This window comes from Passer montanus, unplaced genomic scaffold (assembly GCF_014805655.1).
Source record: "Passer montanus isolate IOZ18808 unplaced genomic scaffold, ASM1480565v1 scaffold11, whole genome shotgun sequence".
Lineage (NCBI taxonomy): Eukaryota > Metazoa > Chordata > Aves > Passeriformes > Passeridae > Passer > Passer montanus.
Window position 1 is genome coordinate 2,340,881 of NW_024357613.1, and position 26,559 is coordinate 2,367,439.

Genomic DNA, 26,559 nt, shown 5'->3' on the forward strand with positions numbered 1-26,559 from the left:
TACAGTATGTGTGCATTTTTATTTACTTACTTTTTAACTTACTTTACATTTGAAAATTGCTATTATTCAGGCTTCAATGGTAGCTTGATTACAAGATACTTGATTACAAGATCCTTCCTTCTGATAAGGAAATCTCTCTCGCATTGTGTCTCCTACAGCACAACTACTGTATTTATTTTGTCTGTGGTTTCAGCATGTGTGAATCTGAGGGACTACATAGTCTGTGCTGGCCTTTCCCAGGACTTTGACAGAATCTATCATGGGTTTAAAATGCTGTATAGAAAGTAGGGAGGTAGGCAGTGGTAGGTGGCCTTTCATCCCTCACAACATCAAGTGGTTGATTTAAAGTTATGATTGTGACAAACAGTGGATTTAAGGCTAAGTTCCAGTACTGTGGTTAACTTAAAAAAAAAAAAAAAGAAGAAAAAAAATGTAAGAGTATTTGAACAGAAAGTGCTAGAATTGGTTTCAAGCCTGTTTTTGACTTAGTTGCCCTACAAATTATGCTTTTGAGAGGGTAGATGGGGGAAGGTATTAACAGTTGCATGGTTTAGATGACAGTATTGCAGACAGCAATGTTACAAAGTCCAGAAGAGTATGTGGGTTTATTCAAATCCTGAGCAGCTCAGTTGCAGAAACCTCCTCTGACTTTACAGTTGTCCTGCGGGGACCCAAAGCCTTTGTGGCCAGTGGAAAAATGCCAAGGTGGCAGTAGGAGGATGAGAGTCCCACAGGAGCTTGGTGCCAGGCCAGTTTGTCCCAGGGGCCTTGAGGGAGCTCTCCAAGCTCTGAAGTGATGCGGGATTTAGAAGGAAGCAGAAGTTGTGCTGTTAAACAGAGGCACGTGTACCGTGTCCTTGGAGCACGTGCTGGCAGAGGCGCCGCACTTTGCTGGGGCTCAGCAGAGCGGGTGTTGGCCGGCGCTGGTCACAGGGCAGGGGTTGGGAGCCTTCTGCTCCTGCTCTGCACCCCCAGCGAGGGTCAGTGACCTCTTCACTCGCTGTAAGAGCAAGAAATGGCATAGTGCTGCAAGTGGCAACATAGTAAGACCCAGTGTAGGAAATGGTATGGATTCCTGAGTAGGAGACAGGCCAGATCTTTTAGGGTTTGTAGCAGCAGGAAAGCAGTGCTTTTGTCAGTTCTTCTGATTTAGAAAGCAAAGGCCAAAATATTTGTTTCAAAAATCTTAGCCATGTCTTCTGAAAATGGGAATACTGAAGGTCACAGTGTGTCTGAATTTAAACAAAACACCAATAAAATTGCCAAAAATGACAAGAAATACATTATTCATCTGGGTATTTTTATGATTCTCCTCATGCAGAGGTCTTAAAGGGTTTGTCTCTGAGTACAAAAGCAAAAAGAAACAGATCTGATAAAAAAAATGACAGATCTGCTGTTATCTCCTTAACTTATAACAATCAGTTGTTGAATAGTACCTAGAGGATGATCTGTCTTCTTAATGGCTATCATTAAGTCAGTGATGTGGGTTGCTCTTCTATGATGATGCTGTTTACTTTTGTACTTAACTTTTTGCCAAGATACTGTTCTAAAGGAGTTGATAAATCCTATATGATAGTATTGTACTTGGCTCCATATATCAGGTAAATAAGGAGAGAGATTCAGTAACCCTCCTGACAAGATAGGTCATTACAGACAGTGCAAGGGGAATATAGCTTTATGGTTATTTTATTTTATTATATCCTATAAAAAAAATCCTATTTTATTATAGGATTATTTTATTTTATTATAGGATTTTTTTCCCTAATAAAAATCTGTGATGTTTTTCCAGAATTACCAGACTCAAAAAATAATTGATATTATGTGGGACACAGCTAGACTGTGAAAACTGAAAATAAAAGGACGGATTTTTCTTTTTTTCTTCCTGGCTGCTGCTCTTAGGCACTCTGAGCATGTGCCTGAAAGTGGCAAGTGTAAGAAGCCACAAAGCAGTTCCCCAAAGTGCAGTTACTGACAGCGGCGTTCCTGAATCTCCAGCAGTAGTTGACATTATTAGTTTAGTACTATTTCACTTCATTTATCTCATTGTAAAATTAAGCTACAGATAAATAGCTGAGTCTTGAGGTACACTAAATGGCATGACATTTTGTCATATTCCATTTTTGTTGCTTGTGGTTTTGTGGGGAAAACATTGAGTTTATTAAAAAAAAAAAAAGAAAGCAAAAACCAAAACACACACACAAAGAAAACACACAAAAATATCTTAGCTTTTGAATGCAGTGTGAATATATATGACATTAAGTCTTGACTTGACTAATTGACAAAGCATTTTATAAATTTCTAGTTTGTTTCTTAGTGAAGGCTCTGCAAAAGTAAGGTTTTTGTATGTTGTACCTGCAGAATCAAAGCAGGCATGAGCCTTGGGTCACAGGATGAAACAATTTTCTAGAAACACATTTGAACCCCTAGGAATAAAGATGGCAAAAAGCTTCTGGGAAGATGCACTTCTGGGTTGCGTGTCTGTATGTTCCAGAATATGAGAGCAGGTTTTAGATGCAACTTCTTTGCAGGACACTTGCACAGCATTTCCTGCACACTTGCTGGAGCCTCACAGCGCTGCAGCTCTGGGTCACTTGCTGTCATGGTCTCAGCCAATTCCAGTAAGCCAAGTGTAACACTCCAGTACTCCTAAAGTCCTTTTCCTTCTTCCCATGTGCTTGCTGTTGTGTCTTGTTTCTGTCTGAAATGAGATGTATTTCACTGTTTCTGTCTGAAATGAGATGTATTTCATATAAAGACTATTTCTAGTTAATTTCTAGTGACTGGTTAAATGCAGTTAAAACCAAAAACAAACAGAAGCCTTAAACTCACAGAGATGATTCAGCTTGCCTTCCCTTGCTTTGAAGACATATGTTTGCTTTGTATAAAGGGTTTGTTGGCAGTTGATTGCTCAGTGAGTGACAGGGACACTTCCATCCCTGCAGGACAGGCCTTCCAAGAGCATCTTCACGTGATAGTGGTGAGGCAGGGTCAGACAGCATTCCAGGCAGCTTAGCAAGTAAGGTACTGAATTGTCTCCCTCAATCAGTCATGAGGATTAGGAGTTGCAGGAAGTTCCTAAGGGTGAATTTTCACTCAGTGGGCACATCATATTCATCTCTTTTCAGTATTCATCTTGGGGAGAAGGGACATCAGTATAAGATGGTAGAATGTACCCCAGCTTCAAGGAGCTGTGAAATACGTTTGGCATTGGTGTGACCCAGCAGTTTGCTACTAAAGGAAAGAGAGGTGACCTATTTAGGCCAAACCAGTTCTAAACAGCTGTGAGCTAAGTTTTATTTTTCTTGTCTGAACTCCAAATACACTCTCTTATTAAGGTTAAACTAGTTTTATTTAACCTTAATGCTTATTTAGTACTGAGAGACTGCAGAGTGACTGGTAGCCCATGGATGTTCCATTCCCCAGGGAGTGGTGACAATCTGCAGCTGCACAGCCAATCCCCTCTCTGTACACCCTCTAGCCATCAAAGGTTCAGAAGTTACCTCTGAGATACCAAGGGCAGCTTTGAAACTAGCTGACACAGACTTTGATTTTGGGAGAGTTGGATCTGGGGGGAATTGTTAACCTGAATATTCTTATGTGGTGTGTGAGTCCGGGGCCACCTCAGAACAGCAGCAGCAGAACCCACAGCCAGCCAGACAAACAACTTGGATAGGTCAGCTGCTCCCTATCAGCCTAGGAAGAGCTGTGCACCCTCATAAAAAAGGGGAAGGATAATCTGGTAAAACACTCTTTCAATCTTCTAAGCTTTAGATATGCATCTTTAATCTACCTATTTACAGTAGTCTTAGAAGCCATACTTCTGTTTTTGTGTCCTTGCCAAAGCATGAATAATCTCAAGATCTAAACTTCTTATAGCTCCCTAAATTAAACTTTGTACTTCTGCTACCTAATAGCTGCAGAACAGAATGTTAAATTTGGATAAGCCGTGCTGACATTAAAAACAAAACAACTTGTGGTTTAGAGGTGGGAGTGAGCTGTAGATATCTTAAAGGTAGAAATTACCAGAAGGAGGACTCTTTGGGAGCAGTAGGAGTCCTAAGTGATGAACCAAATAGTTCAGGAAATAAATAAAACTACTGAAGTTTTTGCAGCTTGGTGAGTTCAAGTCAGTCAATTGTGATAACTGCTCAGGTGAAACAAAGGAGTCTCACAGCCTATTGCAGCTCTGAGAGAATACATGGTGTCTTTGGTATTTGGGAAATACAGTGGGCTAGGAATGAATGACCTGATTTATAAACCTGCTCACAAACCAGCATGATAATTTGCCCATTAATGCTGAAGATGTGGCCATTAAGAAAGCAGCATTTAAGCAGAGTCTAGAAATAGAAAAACAGCATTTCAAGGACAGATAAGGTTTGAAGAAAAGACAATAAATCTAATATATGAATAGGGTAAAATGTTTGGTTTTAGCCAAACTTAATCCTAAAGACTACAAAAGGAAAGCTTCTGTATATTGGTCGAAACTTATCTCCTGATGTGGCCTATTATCAGCTCTCCATTCTAATAAACAACTTGTTTTTGTTGTTATTATTATAAAAGTATCAGGCGTAGTGACATTCCTAAAGGGTTGATCCTTTTTGACACATACAGCAAGAATTTAGATTGTACAAATAATACAGTTTATTCTCCTCCCTAAACTGTGTACCTATTCTAATAATAGAATGATTTTTTTAAAAATCAGACTATCAGATTAAGGTTAAATAAAGATGAATGCTTTCAAATACTGGCCATGTTTTTTTTTTTACTTGCATGCTACAATGGTACATTCTTCTATTTAATTTAAATTCTTTCATCACTGTAATGAATGGTTTGACTCCTGTGCCATATTGTTATCATGATAAAGATTTTTGCTGTTTGAGAAATAACAAATGTATAATCAAGGGATAGAAGAGATTAACAGACACATATGAAATTTATGAAAAGGGTAGTGGCTGTGGACAGCAAAGAATGAGAGGAATCCACAGGGAAATGTTCATAGTGGCCAGTGTGGGGCTGCTTAGTCACTGCTGAAACACCTGGTGACTTCATCAAGGCACCATATTAGGTGGAGCTAAAACTAATACAAATCAGCTCATAGCCCCAAAGAATTACCTGGTTTACTTGTAAATGTTCCAGGGAAAGAATCATCTGATCATCCTCCAAGATACTAATTTGATGTCCAGGGCATTGCAATAACTGACATTTCAAATGCTCCTGCCTGGATGGCTTTTCTGTGGAAAGAATTTAAGATCTAGGTTTGCCAGTTCTTTGGAGTCATATGTTTGTGCTGAACTTGACTCAAAAAGTTGCCCTATTGGGCTGAAACAGAACTGTTTCAACTTAAAGCAGCCAAGTGCAGACATTTTTGTTTGCAGGATTAGGGTTTCCACACTGTAAGCTGGTTGGTCTCATTTTAGCTTCCCCAGGGCTTTTCTTTAAAGGTAGCAATAAGGAAAAATTGCATTTCTGATAACTTAGAGCGCACAGATGTTAAATGCCAACCTCTATGGATATGCTTGCTATGAAGGAGTGTGCTTCCATGCTGTAGGTGGTGTTTGCTTTGACTATATCTCATGCACTCTTTCTGGGTGAAAGGAACCCGGTATCTATCGATATTTTCATGTTAAACATCTGTTGTGTTTTCCCGTAGGAGCATTTCACTAGATCTCTGTTTACTTGCACTGATACATGGTCAAACATACTGCTGTGTTTCCCCAGGGGAACGCTCCAGTTATGCAAACCAAACCATGGATCTGTCCCCCTGTTCCCCAGCTGCACTGCGGTTTGCACTCATCAGTGCCCAAGTGCGCTCTGTGCCATATTCTGTTATGAAATTGCTCATGTAATTGGTCATACTAGCTCACAAATACAAATAATTTCAGTCTGATTTCTAGATGAGCAGGGGGCTCAGGTTTGTGTGGGCTCTTCAGTCTGGAGGAGTTGCACTTTGGAAATACTTGTATGAGGGCTGGTGTGGAGAAAGGCCTTGCAGCAAGCAGGGTGATGGGATTCTGCTAAGGCAGAGGTATACCTGGGGGCTGAGCAGGGCTTGTGTACTCTGGCCATATGGGAGAGCTTTTAAGTCCATTATTACTTGTTTGCTGTGGCTGTGCAACTTCCTTTTCCCCTTTGTACACAGTTTTTCTGACATGCTGTCACTGTCTCCATCTCTCCTAACAGAGAAAGCGGAGAACGCGACACAATTTCCTACCTTCTGTTGTTGAGTTGGTTGTTTAAAGAGAGAGAATTTCCCTTGGACCATGCCAGAAAAGAATCTGTATCTGCCAAGGTTCTTTGTATAGGAACAACTGCTAATATAAACAGGCTTCCTCACAAATACCCAGGCAGTACAAATGACCACAGTGGGACAAAACCACTTTGGAAGTGAGGGAGTTCTGCCCCTCCTCCCCCACCCCTTCTTCCAAGGGTATTAACAAATTCATTGAAGGGGATGACCATTTGTCTGTCATCCAGGGAGGCTTCTTATGGTGAGGCATCTTGCATTTCAGCTTTCAGGTAATTTCTCTCCCTTTCAATAGTTTTTCTGAGTGCAAGCCAGTTCTCTGCCTGTGTTGGAAGAGGAGCTCATGCCACCTTTTTGTTGTACCTTGGCCTGAAGTAAGGAAGCAAGCAGTAGGAATTAAACACTGTTCTTCATTAGTTTATTTTATTAGCTCACAAAATGTCATCTTCTCTGTCAGTATTGCTCCATGCTTCTGTTGAGCATTTTATAAAGTGCAAGTAGGTAAGGACACCCAGTTTCTTCTGGAGAAATTTCTTAGCTTCAAGCCAAAGCCCCAAATAAGGATGGAGCTATGGTACTTTGGCATCTCTAGGTAATTTAACCTTATAACTGCTACTAAGCCTTCAGCAGCAGAGTATCCCTTGGTTCTCCAGCATTAATTGCATGACCCAGAGGTGTGGTGGTATTTGAAAACTGGCGAGGAAAGAAATCCTTTAAGGGTCCAGAATTAGAGATGTGCAGAAGTGCTGCCTTGTGTCATGTTGCCATGTTCCCCTGACAGCACTGTCCTCAGTGTTTTCTGCATTTAGCTGCTCGGTTTGATAACAGGAACAGCTTGTGTGCAATTTTGCAGCGTTCAGTTTTACATTTAACAGAAGTGTAAAGTTCAGTGCCATGGAATTTCCCTGCTTGGTTGTTAAGATAACTTGGTACAGCTGAAAACCCCACAGCCTGAATTGTAGGCAGAAGCCTTCCTCCCCCAGGTGAGTATGTTTAGGGGTTCAGAGCTGTCCCGGCCCTTCTCCCATATTTTATTTTAATTCAAATTATTTGAAGTAAAACTATCTAACATAATGCAGCTTTATAGATCTTACAGTGTTGTGAAAGAAAAAAGAAGTAAAAATCACATGGGCCAGCTCAGGGACTTGTTTCTTTTGAAATAACTGATGATATAAAATCCCAGACCAAAAGAGGTGGGAGATGCGAGGCATCTGGCAGAGTTTGCAGTCCTGGGGGGTCGGCAGGCGCAGCACAGCCTGCTGCAAACAAAGGCCGAGTGTTTTGCTGATACGATTGCAAAACATATGTTTGCCCAGGACTGTTATGATCTTGGGAATAGGCAGGAGGCCAGATTTCTGCAGCAGCAGCGCACTTAGTAACACAAATATCTGCAAAATGTGAACCTCCTGCGATTTCTCGGTTTAAAAGCCGTAATTATTTTGTTGCTTAAAGAGAAGGTAGAAACTCTTGCATAAGGAACAGGAGAGGGGGCGGAAAGCATCGTCCAAGGAGCGTCTCGGGGCCGGGGAGGAGAGCGGAACGGAGCCGAGGGGTCCGGGGCTCCAGGCTGTCCTGCCGGGCCGGGGTGGACTGGACGGGGCTGCCGCCTCTCGTGTCCCCGCCGGGGCACTCGGTGCCACTGCCGGGCACAGGAGCAGCCGCGGGGCCGCAGCCAGCGCCGCTCCCGGCGGGGCAGGGCCGGCCGCCGCTCCGCCCTGCGCCGGGCGGGCGGGACGGACAGGGCCCGCCCCGGCGGTGCTGGGGCAGAGCCCGGCCCGGCTGCCAGAGCGGCGAGCCCGGCCCAGCCCCGCAGCCCGGCCGGATGGTGGCGAGGCCGGGCCGGCAGCACCAGGTACGCGCGGGGGGCCGGGTGCCGCCGCTGGTCCCCGCGGCGCTGAGGCCACAGGGACGGGGTTCTCTCTCCCCGGGCGCATCCCCCAGAGAAGTCCCTGCTGGAAGGGGAGACGGGGCTCGGGCAGCCCCCTGCGGATCCTCCGCGGGGCTGAGGAGGCTGCAGCGGCGCTTCCCTGCGGCTCCTCGCTCGGAGGGTGTCGCTCGGGGTTCGCAGGTGCTGCTCAGGCGCGGGGTGAGGTGAGCAGCTCTGCCGGCGGTGACAGGGCAGCGCTGCCGCTGTGCTCCGCTGCTGTGCGCGGTAACCGGGTACCGCTGCAGAGGTCTCGGGCTCGTCCAGGTGGTGTTGGCCTCGGAATTGCCCGGCGTTTCCGTCGTTCTTGCATAGATTTGGATTATCCTTTTGAAACAGTAAGGCTGGTCTTGTGTTTCTCAGGGGAAGAGCGGGCTGTAATTATAAAGAAATGCAAGTCAAGAGCATTATTTTGGGCAGGAGCAAACCTGCTGATTTGGATCTCTTGTAAATGTCTTAGTGTCACCACGTTAAGATTCTTCTTTTAAAGGAAAAATTTAAGCTTTGCTTTGACATAATCCAGCAGTACAGTCTACGTGATGCAAACGGTTACTGTCACATTTAGACTGTTTCCTTCTGTGTCACCAATTTATTGGTATTTAAATAATGTTTACAGCAGGGGAATTGCAGTCATTCATTCGAAATCTTTCCCCTTTAATGCTTTCTGTTTCGCTACAGAAGTGCCGTATTAAAAAAGCTAGCACTAATCACTGAAACTCAGCCTCAGTTTCAGTGAGCTCACATCAGAAGTAAATTGGGGGCAGTTGTGTCACAAAACCGCTTCAGGAAGAGCTGTTAATGCTGAGTAAGAGTAGGTAGCACATAGGCAGGCACCTTGAGACTGCTGCAGCTGGACCTGCTTGTACCGCTCAGTCCTAGACAATGACCAGAGAAGAGGTGCTAAAGATGGAGACAGGAGTCTGGGATTTGCTTTCGTGCCTGCCATTGTGAACAAGGTGTGTGATCTTGGTCACACTCTCCCTTGCCTTGATTTCAGTCTTGAATCAAGTCACATAAACTAGATGGGGATGTTTTTAAAATCGGGTATTTCAAAGGACTTTGAGACATTCAGAAAAATTATAATGAAATTAAAGTAACTTACGTCTTTAAATTCATGTAAGAATAACATTCTCTATATGAAAGAGGAACAGTTCAGCATTTGCCATGCTCTAATTCCAGTGAAGAGTGGTAGGTCTGTGTAACAAAGCGCTTTGTAACAGAGGGGGAGTACTTGTTCCCAGTTCTTTAAATCCGTACAAGTGGAGACATGTCTGTTGCTTCAGCTGAATGAGTCTGAAATACCCAGCAAACAGAACCAGTGCAAAAATTTAAAGTACATGAGCATTTCTAGGATAATTTCTTTATGTCATTTTAATGTGAATCAAGATTTGTTTGGGAAAGCCACAACAATTGCAGCTATTTCAGGATTAAGTAAACAAATAAAATAGGAAAAATGGCCAGCTCTGCATAGCCCCACATTTAGAAAATAAGTAGGAAAATAAATATATTTAATCACTACTCTGTGTTCTTAATTCCCTCCTTCCTAAAAGTTTTCTGACCAGTATGGAAACTACAGAAGGAGAACTCAAAATACAGTTTTTAAGCTGAGTATGTATCAGCTTGGGGACAGCTTGTCCTGTGGGGCCAGTTGTGCCTGTCCTTGTTGTTAAGGAGACTCTACTTGTAGCCTCAGTGTCACCACCAGTGAGGTTTTGCTGTCGGTGGCCTTTAAAGGGGAAGTAGGAACCAGACAGCTCACAGTGAGCGCAGCAGCAGGAGCAGCATGAAGCCTCTGAGACTGGTAAGTGCCAAGTCTCCCTTGGAAATGCTGTACAGCCTTCTTGGACACTTACATGCTTAGGAGCATTTCATCCTCTAAGCTTATAAATACCCTAAATGGGTATTTTAAATGCCCGTGCTTCAAATGTTCATCATATTATGCCAAGTTGAATTTTCAGCACAGGCATGCTGGAGGAGTTAATTCTACCAGGAGATTGTGTTGAAGAGTTTTTAACTCACAGCTTATTGTGCCTTTCTTAACCTTAAGCTTGGGTAGGAAATCACTTGGATTATGTAAAATGATGACTGGTTATCTAGAAAAAATGTTGCCTCCAAAAAATTCACCTCAATCTCATTTCCCTTCTCAGGTTCATTACATTAGATTGTTTTATATTGTATTATGGGTGTGATTTTCATATAGTTTTGTTTGTGTCTAGCAGGACTTAGTGCTTAATCATGACATAGATGATTTAGATAAAGATGTTAATTCAAATGTAGTTTAGTGAAGTAAATTGCTAATTATAATTTTACTTTGCCTGTGGCTTGTCTGTGATAAAATGTTCCCTTTGCCATTTCGAGAAGGCCTAAGTAAGTACATAAATAAGTCTTTCTGGTAGATACAAATCTGGTAGACTTGATAGTGGTACTGACTGTACTTGAGGGGAGCAAAATGACTCACTGTGCTAACACCAGGGAAGCAGTCTGAGTGAGCATTGTGGATCATAGCTCATGAATGACTGAAAATTAGCAGTTTGGTAGCAGTCCCCAGATTCATTGGACAAAACTACCATAGAATTTTGGGAGAGGTTTTTGTGATAAGGGACAGAGCTCTAGCTGTAGGGAGCCAGTAGTGAGGGACCAACAAGGATCTGGAAAAGCATTTTAGGCATACAATGGAGGAAGAACTGTAGCTTAGGTTAGATAGCTGTTCCTGTTCCAGAAGCTCTGTGACCTGGCTTGTAGCTTAGTTCTGTTTTCAGTGTTTCTAGGTGAAATTTCTGATACTGTGTGTCTGCTTAGACTGTGACTTCTCTTTTTTTTAAGAGATTCAGAACAAAAGCAGATGATGTTCTATTACTAGCAGAGGTAATGTGTGTTGTACTGTTAGTGTTTACAAACCTCTTTTACACTATTGCAGTTCAATTTTTTATCTCAGGCTTTTACATAAATTTGACAGGAATGAGGTTCTTGTCAAGAAGCTTAAAAAAGCTACCTCAAAATTGGGCTGGATCAACAGCTGTAAAATACAGAAAAGCTCTACATTGTATGAATTCACATGTTTGAGGCTTTAGAGTGGTCTTCCCTGAGCATATATGTGCAGGCAGTACAGACTTTTTGGTCTAGTCCTTGTGGAGTTGGATGTGCTAATTGAGCCAGACTGGTGAGAGTAAGTGGTGACTGGGAAGTATATAATTAAGCTTGCAGAGTTGTCTCATTAACTTTTCTGTCTCAGCTCTGCAGTGCTATTTCTTGGTGTAAATTTGCATAAAGCATTTCCTGGCTGAGAAGTCTCTGAACAGACACACAGTCTGATAGTTAGGGCATTAGCCTGTGACTTCAGAGATCTCAGCTCAAGCCACCAGTCTTCTGTAGCAGCCTCTCTAAAATGTGTAGCATTTCCATTTCTGAGGGATTTTTTTTTCTCCTAGATTGGAGATAATGTCCTTGTCCTACCTCACAGGAATCTTGCATTATCTAAATGCATGAGATGTGATGTTGGGCTGATATGGCAATGGTGAGGGATGTGTAGATTGAGAAATGATGGGTAGCTGGTGAGCATAGTTCCCATGGAAATCATAATAGCGGCTGTACAAAAACACAAGTTACATTACATAAGGGGGAAGAGGGGGCTTTTCTGTGTTTTTGAGGTTGTCTCTGTCAACGTAGCAATACAGCACTTACCTGGCTAAATAAAGTCTTGCTTTTCAGGCAAGATATGTCTGGAAAGTGAGCAGTGGAGTGGACTGCCATCCAGCAAAGCCCACCTCCTTCCATTAGCTTGAGCTTCTGGCTGTTCCTCAGCTTTGCAGCCACCTGAGTTTTATGTTCTGGCTTTGAAGATGGAGTGCGTCTGATGCATCAACATCATCATTATTGTTATTATTGTTATTATTTATTTGCACCTAAAGCCTCAGTTGTGGTTGGCTTTCTGCTGAGCTTTGAGCTGCATTCAGCTGCAGAGTTTCTAGACTGAATGAAAGTGGTGTGGTGAGGTTGGCAAACAGGAGGAAAGCAGCCAGGAGAAGTTGATGCAGAGAATGTGCCACTAAGTAGGTCACTTTGGTGTGCAATTGCATGGTCTGGAATTGCATGAAAGTTGCTTACACCTTTGGAGTAACCAAAAGGAATACAGGCTTTTTTCCAGCTGCTGCTTGTCCTAGACACAACTGCCTCACCAAGTGCTTGGTGGTGCTTTAAGAGAAAGGTGCAGGAGAGAGATGTAGTGGTGTGTCTGGTCAGGATGCAGGTCTTGCCTTTGAGAGGGAGAGTGTTGCTCTCTGACTTGAGTGTATTTGGAAGATGGAGGTTTAGTGAAGGGTATCATGAAGAATAGGAATACGTTCAGGACAAAGGAGAGATTCACTAGGACTGTTTGGAGAATTATTATTACTGTGTTATTGAGTATTTGAAATGCTGGGATGCTGGAAGCACACAGCTATTTCTGAAGTACTAGGAGAACTTGATTAAATGCTGCTTCCGAAAAAGAGAGAAAAACAGTTTTTGAAAAAAGGTCTGCCATAGCTTGTAACTGAAGAGCAAATTTTCAAAAGGCTTCTAATGGGTCAGGTTTTACACAGCTCTCATGACTGTGTTAAGCATGCACCTCATGGCAAGTTGCTTCTGTTCTCAGCACCGTCTGGAAGAATCTCCCATTTTGCAGACGGGACACAGGCTCATCTTCACAGCTCCTTTGTTACGTCTCTGTCACAAAAGAGCCTTGACCTCAAGCTTCTCAAATACTAGGCTGGTGCCGTGATATCAGGGGGATGATCCCTCTCCTGATGGAAAACAAAACAACACATTTAATCGTTAAAAAACCTCTTAAGTCACTTTGCAGTGAGGATTTGGATGGTTGAGTAATATAACCTGTTACGTGCTGTGTAATTGTAAGTTTGACCTCTGTATGCTTTAATAAACAGAAGTGTATTGATGTGATGCATTTCAGATTGTGGAGCAAAATACACTAGCAGTCTGCTGATCTCAGGTTCTTAAATCTGGGTTTGGGTTTTTTTTCTTCCTCTAACTGTTCTGGGAAAAGGAAAAACTGAAAAACAGTTGTTCAAGAATTAAACTACAAGGTATTTGTCTTGGAGGGCTTGATCTGGCAAACTGCAGACATCTGCTAAATTAAATCCTGTTTACAATTTAAATTATCTCTCTTTTTGCTTGCTGTTGTTTGGCTCTGTTTCTCGAGCGTAGTTAAAGCCAAAATAAGAAGCTCTGCTGAAGTTTTAAAGAGAGATGTTGATAAATTCCATCCTACGAGTGCCATTGCTTGGCTGACAGGCAAAATTTGCTTGTGTGTATTGGGACCCATAGCAGGAAAAAGCGACACTGAAGGGAAAAAGCGAAAAGACTATTTGTAAGAGATGCCCTTTGATCTTATTTTATCCAAGTAAGACTTGAGAAAATGAAGGCATCTGACTTTGGGATTTAAGGAGACTGTCAGAGTCTAAAGAGTTTGGCAGTTGCCACTTAGGCCTGCACTCATTGTTTCCAGCTCTCTGAAGTTGTTATTTAATCTTAGGAGAAAGTTCAGGAAACAGTAACTGATTAATAAAATTGCTTCTCATACAGTGAAACATGTACAAACAGAAACCTCAGCTAAAGAGAAAAAAAGTGTAGTAGTGAGTGCAACCAGTATTTCATATTTATAACAGACTTTACCTATGTGGGGAAAATGTGGCAAAGTTAGCAACTGCATTGGGCAGGCAGCTCTTGGGGCATCGTATGTGCTGAGGCCTGCACCAGTTGAAGGTGCCCCTCTGTGTGGCCTGAACTGGCTCACTCCTTGGTATTTATTCATCTAAACCTGCTTGAGAAGTTGGTATCATCACAAAATGATTTGGTTTGGCTATGGAACAGAGGCAATGCATATGTTCTAAAAGATGATTGAGAGAGAGGGCACAGGTAACCATTAGTTTATATAATGCCTAGTTTTAGCACTCAGCTCCATCTTCAGTTTTAATCCCAGGTCTCCCTCCATCTGTAAGAGTGCCATGCCACCAGCTGGCAGGGCTCCCGCCTTTCTGATATCGTCACAAAATGGGTGGGTTTGGCTATGGAACAGAGGCAATATGTTCTAAAAGATGATTGGGAAGAGGGCACAGGTAAGGAGCCCAAACGATTAGTTTATATAATGCCTAGTGTTTAGCACTCAGCTCCATCCTCAGCTTTAATCCCAGGTCTCCCTCCATCTGTAAGAGTGCCATGCCACCAGCTGGCAGGGCTCCCACCTTTCCTGGGGAAGCCAAGCTGCCCACTGGGGAATAATCCCCTCAGGAGAACTGGTGTGCAGCGGGTGCCACACACATGGCAGAGGAGCCCCTGGAACCTGCTGTGTCCTCAGCAGGCTGCTCTGTGCTAGAGAGGCTGCCCTGGAACACGCGGCTCCCCCCTTCGTAATGCACTCAGGAGAGCTGGTGTGCAGCGGGTGCCACACATATGGCAGTGATGGCATGGGGGGCATGTGTGAAAGTGTGAGGTGAGGCCATGGCCTGCTTTGGTAGCTGTCCCCGGGAACCTGCTGTGCCCTCAGCGGGCTGCTCTGTGCTAGAGAGGCTGCCCTGGAACACGCGGCTCCCCCCTTCCAAAGGGAACGGTGTTAATGGGCAGGACACAAATGCACCCAAGTCTTCCATGTATTTGCTCCTTGGGTGCAGGAAAGGCCCAGGCTGCCACAGGTCTGTCAGAAGGCTGAAGGACAGGACAAGTAGTGAACTGCCAGGGTTATCCAGCCTCCACCTTCCCTGCAAGGCAACACATCCACACAAGTGGGTGCAAGGACGTGGGTGCTGCTGTTCTGATGAAGCAAATTCCCCTCCCTCCCTCCTTCCCTGTAAATGTGAATAGCTTTTTATCCTATCTTGAAAAGAAAGCAGATGCAAATGTAGATCAGGTACTTTCAGCAGTTTAAGTGCTCTTTGAGGTTGGGAAGAAGAAATCTGATTAGGGTTACAGCTGTTTCATTTCCTGACAGATGCACAGGGTGTTGTGTGCTGGCGAGCTGCGGATGTACACACACAGCAGCCTCGTTTTGTATCAGTGGCATAACCACACAGCAGCCGGCATGTTCGGAACTCCTTGTCCTGGACACCCTGCCAAAATATGCTTTATGCAGCATTTTCTGTGAACCAGCCTGTAGTGTGTTTGTGTGTGTGTGTGTGCATGCATATAAATTCGTGTGTGTTTTCTTTGGTTGACAGGGCCTTTGTTGTTGAACTTTTTTGTCGCGGGAGTGGGGCAGTGTGCTGTAAACAAGCACAGCTAATTATAAAGCACTTGTATAAAAAATGATTTGCATTTGTACAAACAGTACTAGTAAAAGTGCCTGTGCAAAAGTACCACAAGTACCCAAATAAGCCCAGCTCTGAATGGAGAACTCTTTTCTTTCCTGCAACCACAGCTAAAAAGCTGTTTATAACTAAATGCTGAGGTGGTGTAATTTTCTTTTCTAGGAACTTGGAATAAGAATTCCTAGACCACTGGGACACGGACCAAGCAGATTCATCCCTGAGAAGGAGGTGTGGTAGTGTTTTCAAGTACATAGTGAACTTTATGCTTTTAAGGAACATCATTTTAATAGTAGCCCACATTGGTTTCAGGACAGCTGTTGATCTGCAAAACATTTTCAGGAGTGATCACATTCAGTCCTGAGACTTTGGCCACAGTTCTAGTGTACAGAACAGTGAGAGCCTTGGGGAGCTTTGGAATAGTTATGACCCCTCCCATGCTGCTAGATTATCTAGTATGAGAGAAACCCAATACTGTTTCCTTGTGAACATCCGGATGTAATTTCCTACTGGTCCACAAGGTACCTGCCCCTCTGCTCTGGGATTGCTTTTTCTTGAGCTGCCTCTGCCACTCTGAAGAATCTGAGAAGGTTCAGAGTGCTTTGGATGAGCTTTTCTGCTGCTTCTCTCCTGATTGTCTGGTAAGAGAATTTGGAGCAGAGGAAAAGTTAGTAATATGGCTATGGTTTTCTAGGAATTTTAGTCTTTTTCAATTTCCTTTTTTCTCTCTTGTCATCTTAGCCAGCTTTCTGCTTCTTTCCCTCTTTTTCCCTTAGTAAAAGTGATGATTCAATTAGCTTTTAGTTGTAATTAACTAAGATCACCCTGGGGTTTTCAAGAAAGTGAAGGTGAGACAGTTAAAAATGCTAAGTTAGCATTGTATTAGAGAAAGACTAAAGCCAAAAATCTCCTTTTGCTGATACAACCACTTGTGATCTCCTAAATGAGAGGTATTACAGGGATTTAATGTGCCTTATGTGCACTGATTTAACGCCATTAATAGATTTATAGTATAATTCCTTTCACTTGGGGCCTCTGAGTGCTGTGGTAATGTATTTATTTGCTGTTTCATTGGTGGCACTTGGACCATATTGCTCATTGCTCCTTCTCTCCAATCAGACAATTCAGGTGGGAAAGGAGGACGCCACGATGCACACGCTGTTTGCAGAGTCTTTTGCCACGCTGGGCCGACTGGACAACGTCACCTTGGTGATGGTTTTCCACCCACAGTATCTGGAAAGCTTTCTCAAAACTCAGCACTATCTCCTGCAGATGGACGGCCCGCTCCCGCTCCATTACCGGCACTACATCGGGATAATGGTACGCCCCGGCTGAGAGCACTGCTGCTGTGCTTGGCAGTTTCTAGCTGGAAAGGCATTTCACCAGCAGCTAAGGGAAGAGCAGAGTAGGTTTGTTGGTGTCTGCTTTACAGATGGTTTCAGAAGATCAGCACTTTATGTTCATAGATTTGGTAGGACTGTGAAAAAAAGGGGGAAAGCATGCTATAGAAATGAGATAATTGTTTGTTATTGGCTTCCTTAGTATCTCAGAAACTGTTTCTCAAGAAAGCTTGTTTTTGTATCTGTGTCCTGTCACATACACTTCTAACTCAATAGTTGGTTCCATTGTGCATTTATGAATATGTAAATTTTGAGCAAGTTTTCTGCCAAAAGTGGTTGATTTCTAATTTTTAATCTGCCAGTTAAATGGTCTTTGCTTGCTGAAGTTGAATTAAAGTTTTGGGCTGTCTTAATTTGATGTAGAAAGTGTTGGAGTAAACAATACTGGGCCTTTCTTTGCTGAGAAAGTGCCTGTAATCTCTTGTCATATGCAATCTAAAACCTGCTTTTGATTGTTGCTGGTAAAGATGCAGCTAGAGACAGCTTCTTCCCCTGGGGAGCAGGATGCAGTATGGATTACTTGCTTCAGGACATGCAATAAATCCATGCCTGTATTTCTCCCTGGGTATAGGCACATTGCACCTCTAGCCAGCATAAGGATGGTGTGTGTGAACAAGGGATATTTATGTTGCGAGAACAATAATCAAAATAAGCTGATGTGTTAATCTCAAATCTTTGTTTTCTCGAGTCTGATCAGTACAAGTCTTATTCTTGGATGTTTTGAGGAAATGATGCCTTATGGTATTTGTCATAAAGTACTAACTTTCTGCAATTGTTTTCTGTATCACACTGTTTTCCTTTCTAGGCTGCAGCACGACATCAGTGCTCTTACCTTGTTAACCTTCACGTGAATGACTTCCTTCATGTTGGTGGAGATCCTAAATGGTTGAATGGTCTGGAAAATGCACCTCAAAAATTGCAAAATTTAGGAGAACTGAACAAAATGTTGGCTCACCGACCCTGGCTTATCACCAAGGAACATATTGAGGTAGGTCTTTCATGGAGTAATGCCAATGTCCCCTTTTTTCAGTAAAGCAATCACAGATTCTTGGGGTTCAGAGCCAGACAGGGTGAAAGATGTTCTGTGGTAGACTCCGATTTCAGTGCTACATCACTGCATGATCTAGTACCACTTGTACCCTGCTTTGTAAAACTAACAGGATCATAACTGCTTTTAAATGAGTAGCAAATTTAATTTACAGCACCCTGAAATTTCTCTGTCTTGTTGAAATTCTGTTGATGCAATGACAATATGCTCAAGTGTGCACCTCCTACCTCAAGCTGTGTGCTTTCAGTAGCCAGAACCCCCGAGTTTCTGAGATGCTGCCAGAGGTCAGGCAGAACACTGCCACCACATTTTTGCCTGGCTTGCTGCCAGTTCCACTGTTGAGTTTCAGGTGGGATGGAGAGAGCAGGCTGGCAGCGCTGCCCAGGAGAGTGGTGGTGGTACAGCCAGCCAGGACTGCAGCACCAACAAACCACCAAGGGGCTGCTTCCTGCACCCTTTCTGCTCTCCTCTGTGCCCTAGCAAGGAGCACGTGGGTGCTGGGACTTCCTCCGTGCCGCCTGGCCTGGTGAGAGCTGGTGGCAGGTCCAGCTGAGGCAGGACGCTGCGCCGTGGGGGAGGGCACACGCTGCCAGAAGGCCCCAAACCTCCCACACTTTCCTGCCTGAAGGGGAAGTTGGGGTTTGAAGCTTCTTGTAGAATCTAGAGCATTCCACCCACAGGGACAAGATGGAGGGAGCCTGTGCCAGGTTTTTACTTGCTGATCTGCAAGGAGTTGCCTGGGTTTTCCGATACTGTAAAGACCATTTGAACAAACATGCAACAGTTGTGGTTCCATCTTCATCAGAGGTGTGAAATTTCAATGCAAGTCAGTAGGGCCTCGATAGAAACCACATGCTGCAAAAGAGAAACCCCAGCTTATTCAATTGCCCAGGGACAGAGAGGGGAGAGAAGTTGTGTCCTTTGTGGCACAACCACGCAGGGCTGTGTCTGGCAGGTCACTGAGCACTAATGGCAGCAGAGACTTAGGAAGCATGTTTGGATGTCAGAAAAGTAATTTTACCTGACAAAGAAATGTGTTGATAAACTGCACTAAGGTGGGGTCAAATGAATTACTTTAATACTTTTGTCTTGCATTATTTTTAAAGCAACTTCTGAAGACAGAAGAGAACAGCTGGTCCCTGGCAGAGCTGATCCATGCAGTCGTTCTCCTTACACACTACCACTCCCTTGCTTCCTTCACGTTTGGCTGTGGGATCAGCCCAGAGATCGACTGTGAAGGGGGTCACACCTTCAGGCCCCCCTCTGTCAGTAACTATTGCATATGTGATATAACAAATGGTTACCACGGGGTGGATGAAATCCATGCCAGCCCAGCTGGAAGTATTCTAGTAAGTGTCTGTCTGAACAATCTCTTCCAACAGTAGTAATTTCTTTGTAAACTTAATACATGGAGGGTGCCTGTCTCCTTTCATTTCTTTGAGAGTGGGATTGATGAGTCTAATCCAGATGTGAGTGTTGAAAAAATGCATTTTAGAGAAGCTGAAATGATATTGGGAAGCTGGGGAAAGCTACCAAAGGGAGAAACAGACACAATCTCTGGTGTCTTTTTTTTCTGCCTGTCATTCATAAAGGTGAACTGAGATGAGTCCCAGCCTCAGCTAGTTCATGACACATGTCCTGAGCAGCAGTGTCCTGGAATGTTTTTTTCATCGGTGCAGTGGAAAGTTGGCTCTTCCTTTGATTCCAGGCTCTGACTTTTTGCCGTGAGGTGTTTGTCATGCATCACACACCGGATCATTTTTAACAGATCATTCACAACTTTGTGACTCTCTTTAAAACACTCTCTCCTGCCTGCAGCAGTTATGCTGATCTGGACTTGTTTTCCCTTGGTGAAAAGAATGATGTGAACTAAGTGCTGGTTTAAGAACAGCCATGAGGGTGTTCTCACTGCAAGATCCTTGCCTGTGATGTTTTACTGCAGTGGTGTGGGTGGCATTTAAATGTTTGATGGAGCTTGCTGGCTCTCTGAAGGACCAAACTGCAAAAGGCAGGGAGGAAAGGGGCAGAACTGTATAAATTAAACACAATTTTACTCTACTTTGGTGCTGATGAATGTTTACAAGATCAATTACTGAATTCTTGTGGTGTTAAGACAACTGTTGTGAAAGACGATTATTTTGCACTGGCTTTCTTTTGAGGCTTCATTAAATCTGCATTTATACTCACCCTTCCTTTTTCCTTCAATGTTTCTTCTCTGTGAGCAGAGGAGGAGAAAAATACAGTTGGGTGGTAAATTGTGGTTACTTCCTCTATCAGAATTTCTGTTACAGCTCCTTGTTTTTCAGTTGCTGAACATTTAGACTAAGAGAAACTAATTTTAGTGTGAGAACAACTAGTTCCAAAATGCTGTGATTTTTAAATCATGCTAAAAATACCATGGGTCTAATTGAGAAAAGATGATGACTAAATGTAAACCATTGTGTCAGTACAGGTTTCTTTCAAAAACTGTGTTCCTTGGAAAATCTTTATTTAAAGATGTAAAGGACTTCAGTTTTTTTTAAACTTTCTGGCTTGGCAATTACTGCCATCATTGTCAGTTCCCGTTGCATGAAAATGAAATGTCTTTCTCTTCTTTTTAGTCTACAGAGTCTGTCTGTGAAGTTGAAGCTCTTATGGAGAAGATGAAGCAGCTGCAGGAGTGCAGAGATGAAGAGGAAGCCAGCCAAGAAGAGATGGCCACGCGTTTTGAGAGAGAGAAGAGAGAAAGCATGTTTGTGTGCTCTTCAGGTAGTGCAGCTGTAGTCTGTATATGAATTTATTAAGACTTTTCCAAATTATTTGAAGAAATACTCCTGCAAAATGGAAAGAAGTGCTATTAGATGTCACACAAACATTACGATTTCTTTGAAGGAATCAAGAATAGGGATGCCTTGTTTTCTTCCAGGAACACTTAAAAGCAAAGTAGTGCCAAGATTTGTGGCTGCTCACAGACACACCATAACACTCACCAAAATTGTGTTTAATGGAAATCTCCAGAAGAAATGGAATCTCTCTCTTGAGAGCTTTAGAAGTTTCACAGGAGATTTAAGCATCTTGCAAGATGCTCTAAAAACAAGACACTTGACATGCTTTGTTATTTAAGTGCATGAAACATTACTTTTCAGATGACTGAGAGACAATACTTAATCTATTACAAGTTTAGGGTTGTAATGGGCTCTTCAGTACAATTTCCTCCAAGACACACTTGGCATGGGAGTCTCAGAAGTCTCTCTTTTAATAAGCTCTCTGTTCCAAACCAGGTTTTGCCCCTGACATTCTTCCAAACCTCTTGAGTTAGGGGGAATACATCCCCTAGATTCAGGGGACAGGGTGAAGACTGCAGTACAACAGAAGGGAGAAAAAAATGTTTGTCTGTAAGAAAAAACCTGAGTGTTTTTCATGGAATTGCCTCTGAACACCATAGCTGCAGTCAGAGAACTGTACCAGAAAATGTTAATACAGTGAAAATGTGTTTGATTAAAAAGCACAGAGACCCATTCTTCTTCAGGAGTTCTGCTCCTGCACTTCCAATTTGTTTTTTCCAAATTGTGTAACATTCTGTTTGACATTACAGAAGATGAAGAATCTGCAGCAACAAGAGATGTGTCTCGGCACTTTGAGGATACCAGCTATGGGTACAAAGACTTCTCCAGACACGGAATGCACGTGCCCACCTTTCGTGTTCAGGTAAAAGGCTGGGGGCTGCCATCAGGAGGCTCAGGGAACAACCTACTCATTGTGCCCCCTACCAAACCTGGAAATGGCTGTGTTCTCACTGCCCCGTGGGTGAGGCTTAAATGAAGCCAGCAAATGAACAACCCCCACCCCCAGTGGATTATCTGCCCTGGGATCTTTAACTATACTAAAGCTCTGGGTCTTCACAAGTTTATTTCTGATATGCTTCATTCTGCATTTTTACTTATTCTAAGGATTATTCCTGGGAAGACCATGGCTATTCCTTGGTTAATCGTCTTTATCCAGATGTGGGACAACTACTTGATGAGAAGTTCCATATTGCTTATAATCTGACTTACAACACAATGGCCATGCACAAAGATGTGGATACCTCAATGCTAAGACGAGCTATTTGGAACTATATTCATTGTATGTTTGGAATAAGGTCAGTTTTACTGTTTTGTTCTAAACACATTGGCTTTTCTTTCTCGGGTTGAACCAGAGCTATTTATTAAGCAAGCATGCATGTATTTTTAAACATAGTTTTGTTTATGGGGGAGGGCCACTAGTGCTACACTTACCCAGTAATTTGTTTTTCCATAGGAACTTAGAAACAATGCAAGTGAAATAACTGCTGCTTGAAAATGAAAGTGTTTTTCTTTCAATTCCAAACAGATACGATGATTATGACTATGGTGAAATTAATCAGTTGTTGGACCGCAGCTTTAAAGTTTATATCAAGACTGTGGTTTGCACTCCTGAAAAGACCACAAAAAGAATGTATGATAGCTTCTGGAGACAGTTTGAACACTCTGAGAAGGTACAGTTGGCGTGCATGCTGAGGGACAGCCAGGGGCCCCAGATCAGTGTCTCCCTGACAGCCACAGCCACACAGCTGAAGCTTTAGCTGGTGCTCCTGGGGTCCTGCTCACAGTCCACTCACTGGGAAGTGTTGTGTTCCTGGGCTGAAATAATCTCCCCTTTCCTCCTGCCTGTGTGCTGGCTAACAGCTGACATGGACTGGGCAAGCTCTGAGCAGTACAGGGGGTTAGACACGAGAATGGCACAGCTTGATCTCAGCTGCAGTCAGTACTGCCTGCATCCCAGAGAGGCAGGAAAGCGGTGCACGATCCATCCACCCCTTGGCAGCAGACCTGGAACTGCTCTCTGGCTGGGCCAGGGTCTTTCCAGTCCCCTGGTCCTTCTGGTATGGATAGCCCTAAAACATGTTTTTTATCAAAGCCTAAAAGCTCTGCTGCTGAGTTACAGCCTGAATTACATCTCCCAGTCACATTTCATGCTGTTAACTCCCAGATATTGAATCCATTAAGTTTGTCCTTCAGTTTTTCTTTGGAAAGGTATTTCTTGGCCTCACTTAAAGTCAATGTGAAACATAAAGATGCAGAAATCATTAATGCTCATATGATTAGAGGCTTGATAAACCCCTTAAGGCAGGGTCCTGTAACTACAATGATTTAAGATTGTTCAAGTACAACACTGCCTATGTTTTGGTTAGACTAACTGTGATAGATGAGCTTTCCAAGCACACAATTCCTTCTTTAAAGCCCAAAACTTTGCATCTCCACAGCCATCAAAAGCCAAGGCTCATTCACATATGTGTCACTGAATGCAATAACCATACATCCTCACAGAGATCATGCAAATGAAACCACACACAACCCTTACATGCCAGAGCAAACTCACAGCAACCTGCTGTCAGTGAGAAAATACTTTCACACCCTTCCCCCCACAAGTTTCTGATTTCATCCTCAAAGAAATGCAGTAAAGGCATTGAGGAGATGATGTGAGGAACTAAAATTCTTAGCTCCGATAGCTACTGAACACCTGTATCTCAATAGAGATAGAGGGTTTATGGCACTTGAGAGTTTTTCTGGTGCTTCACCTTGGCCAACCACTCTGTGTCATTCAGGTGGAAGCTGCCTGTGTGTTTCTCTCTGAGTCCCCAGGGACAAATGTCCTTATCACCTCTGCCTTTGCTAGCACCCCACTCTGCTCCACAGGACCTGCAATCATTAGCCTCGCTGAAACTGAACCAGCTGTGCATATTGTGCTGCTGAAGAAGGGCTTGTGTGCTTGAAAGCTTGTCTGTTTTTTCCAGCTAAACCAGCTGGTCTGCTAAAGGATGATTTCTCTTCCTGTGGCCCTGGCCCTATGTAAGTGTGCCCGTGAGCCAGTGCCACGCTGTGCCACAGGGTGTGGCACTGGTTCCTCTGCCCCTCAGTGAGCTCCACAGCAGGTGTGGCTGGTGACACAGGCAGTGCTCCCCTGCTGCTGCTGCACCAGCACACAGCCACAGCCCCCAGGCTTCCTCTGGCTGCAGCGCGTGGCGGTGAGCACGGTGCTAAAGGGGAACTTCTCTCTCCTGCAGGTCCATGTCAATTTGCTTCTGGTAGAAGCTCGGATGCAAGCCGAACTACTTTATGCTCTGAGAGCTATTACTCGCTATATGACCTGATGTCTCTGGCTGCCTGTCAACGTTGGAATGTTCTGCAGCTGCACGTGGCAGCGAGCACGGTGCTAAAGGGGAACTTCTCTCCTGCAGGTCCATGTCAATTTGCTTCTGGTAGAAGCTCGGATGCAAGCCGAACTACTTTATGCTCTGAGAGCTATTACTCGCTATATGACCTGATGTCTCTGGCTGCCTGTCAACGTTGGAATGTTCTGCAGCTGCAGTATGGCAGAGGAAGATACGAAGCCTCAGGACCAACAGTAGCTATAAGTTAAGATGCCCATTGTGCCATAACTCCTTTAGTTTCAGCTATTTCCATGTTTGGAATATCATTGCTGCCGCTGGGCAGCGAACGCTTGGCAGTTGACAGACAGGGTTGTGCAGAAGTGCTGCCTGCTCATGGTATTTTGGCTTTAGACAGCCCGGGACATTCTCTGAACTTGTGGCAATACAGCAAACCATAGATACGTAGATCTTGTGTTAAGGCAAATACTGCGGGAGTTGGAGTGCGAAAAGAACTGGGACTTGATGACATTTGCTTTCCCTACGAGAATAATTCTAGAAAATCTTGATGCTGCTATTTGTGCAGGTGGAGTGAACAGACCCAGGCTGTTCCAGTTGAGCTAGAAGTGAAAGTGAGCACTGCTATTGTCTGAGCCTTTATTGTGTGTGGTTTCAAAAAAGCCTTGTTATTTAGATTCCCTGTTTAATCAGAACTAAACCTCTCCTGTCCACACGGATAATTTGAAAGATAGCAGTCAATTTTCTCAACTAGTTTAGCCTTAAAAACAGGATGTTTGTTCAGCATTATTTCGTGAGCTCCAAAGTGCAATGGTCTTCCTATGGAAAGAAGGGGACTGGAGTCCTCAGAGGTTCTTAGAGATCTACCTAGACAAAGCGTCGAGTAGCTTCTTGTCCTCCTTTTCATGGATGAACCAAGAAGGAGCTAGGAAAAGGTGTGGGAATGTTGTTCTAGACTGCCAAACAGTCCTACTGTATTACATGCCCAACGCTGGTCTTAATGATTTTTGCAGTTGCTTAAATAACTAGGCTAAAAAACATCTATTTTTAGTAAATCAAAACGTGATTAAAATGCTGACGTTTAATATACAGTGGTTTTGGAGAACACATGAATACTTTTGTATGAGTGTGAATTGCTTTTTAAATTTGTCAGTATTACTGGTATTTTTGAAATAAAGGTAACAACTTTTTCTCTTGGTGTTTCTGTGTGGTTTAACTTTAAGCTTCTGTTCTTACTGGTTGTAAGACATTTTAAATGTTTGAAACAGTAATGGAGCAAACAGTTAAAATCATGAGCCATGAATTTTTTAACTGAGTCTAAAACGGTGGGAGGAAAACTTTAAAACAGAGCTAGAGCTTCACTAACTGTAGCAGGAAGAGTATCTGTACTGCTGATATTTTCACCCATTTGGACAAAGCTCTCAGACACAAAGTATGATTCTTGGGGTGTCTGGTGCAGGGCCAGGAGTGGGACTCAACGATGCTGATGGGTCCTTTCCATCTCAGCTGATTCTATGATTTTCTGTGATTTTGTGAAATGGATTTTCCCAAGCCCATAAACAGTTTAATTTCTGTCCTCTGGCCTGAGTCTCAGCTCAGACTTGTTTCTTTTTCTACAGAACCTTCTGAGAACAATTTTAAGTTTACAGTCCAAGAAGCTAAAATATCTAAAAAGATCTAGGGGAGAAAGATTAATAAACTGTCAAAAATTGTGACTAACAGGAAGCATCTGGTGCTTCCTCTTAACTGAAAATACAGGATTTTTAATGTTCCAAAAACAGAGCAAAACTTTCCTGTCTTAAGGGCGCTGTACAGCTGAGCTGTGCCTTTCCAGTCTGTGAACAGTTTCTGCAGCACTTGAGTCTCAGGTGCTTTCTGAGGTCAAAGGTAGGCATGAATTTTTCCAAGAAACCTAAACTGGCCATTTCCATCCTATGCTCTCCAGCCACATCCAAGTGCCCTCTCACATTTCAAGCAGTAAACAGTGCAGTGGATCTGTGTGTGAGTGGCTTCATCTGGTCACAGCTGCCATCAGAGCAGAAGCCACAACCTGCAGGCAATCCCGACTCCCTGCCCTGTACTCCCGGGCAGCTCCGGCAGAGCCCCAGCCCTGGCTGTGAAGTGCAGCAGCCACCCCAAGGGAGAACAGGAATGGGCTCCTGGACACCAGAGAGCTGCTGCACTGAGGTCTGTGGCAGAGATACCCAAATGGTGAACAATGCCATAAGAACACACCTGAAATCCAGCATGCTGGGGCTGCTTCTTGCTGCTCACAGGTTTTTCTTTAGAGAAAGACACGAGGCTGGATAGCTCAGCCGCAGAGGTGCTCAAGAGCCCTGTGCCACCCTCTCTTCTCCATCCAGCTCCTCTGAACGTGCCTCTTCCTGTACAAAAGCCAGAGCTCACACGTGGTGGTGGCTGCCCCAGGATGCCCAGCTCTGCCCAGCTGCAGACACAGTGCTTCAGACTCTTGGTTACATTTTGA

General features: G+C 43.6%; 2 protein-coding genes across 12 annotated transcripts in view; one reads left to right on the top strand and one right to left on the bottom strand.

The window, feature by feature from the left end:
• SESN1 (sestrin 1) overlaps positions 1-24,104 on the top strand; it is a 77,642-nt gene extending 53,538 nt beyond the window's left edge. For 2 of the 6 annotated variants that reach the window (XM_039728761.1, XM_039728791.1), the window contains exons 2-10: positions 15,626-15,691; positions 16,580-16,780; positions 17,666-17,848; positions 19,015-19,257; positions 20,509-20,656; positions 21,483-21,595; positions 21,838-22,028; positions 22,259-22,403; positions 23,973-24,104. In XM_039728761.1, coding sequence (XP_039584695.1) covers positions 15,626-15,691; positions 16,580-16,780; positions 17,666-17,848; positions 19,015-19,257; positions 20,509-20,656; positions 21,483-21,595; positions 21,838-22,028; positions 22,259-22,403; positions 23,973-24,059 — 1,377 coding nt within the window. In that variant the 3' untranslated portion in view covers positions 24,060-24,104. Of the gene's footprint in view, positions 1-8,010; positions 8,097-8,481; positions 8,507-9,947; positions 9,970-15,625; positions 15,692-15,791; positions 16,102-16,579; positions 16,781-17,665; positions 17,849-19,014; positions 19,258-20,508; positions 20,657-21,482; positions 21,596-21,837; positions 22,029-22,258; positions 22,404-23,972 lie in introns of those variants that run through there. The other 4 variants (XM_039728771.1, XM_039728805.1, XM_039728782.1 and 1 more) reach the window with 4 other exon arrangements.
• The window catches only part of ARMC2 (armadillo repeat containing 2), a 69,722-nt gene continuing 63,749 nt past the window's right edge, over positions 20,587-26,559 (bottom strand). For all 6 annotated transcript variants that reach the window (XM_039728724.1, XM_039728732.1, XM_039728706.1 and 3 more), the window contains one exon: positions 20,587-20,721. The gene's annotated coding sequence lies outside the window, so the exon portion shown is untranslated. The remainder of the gene's footprint in view (positions 20,722-26,559) is intronic.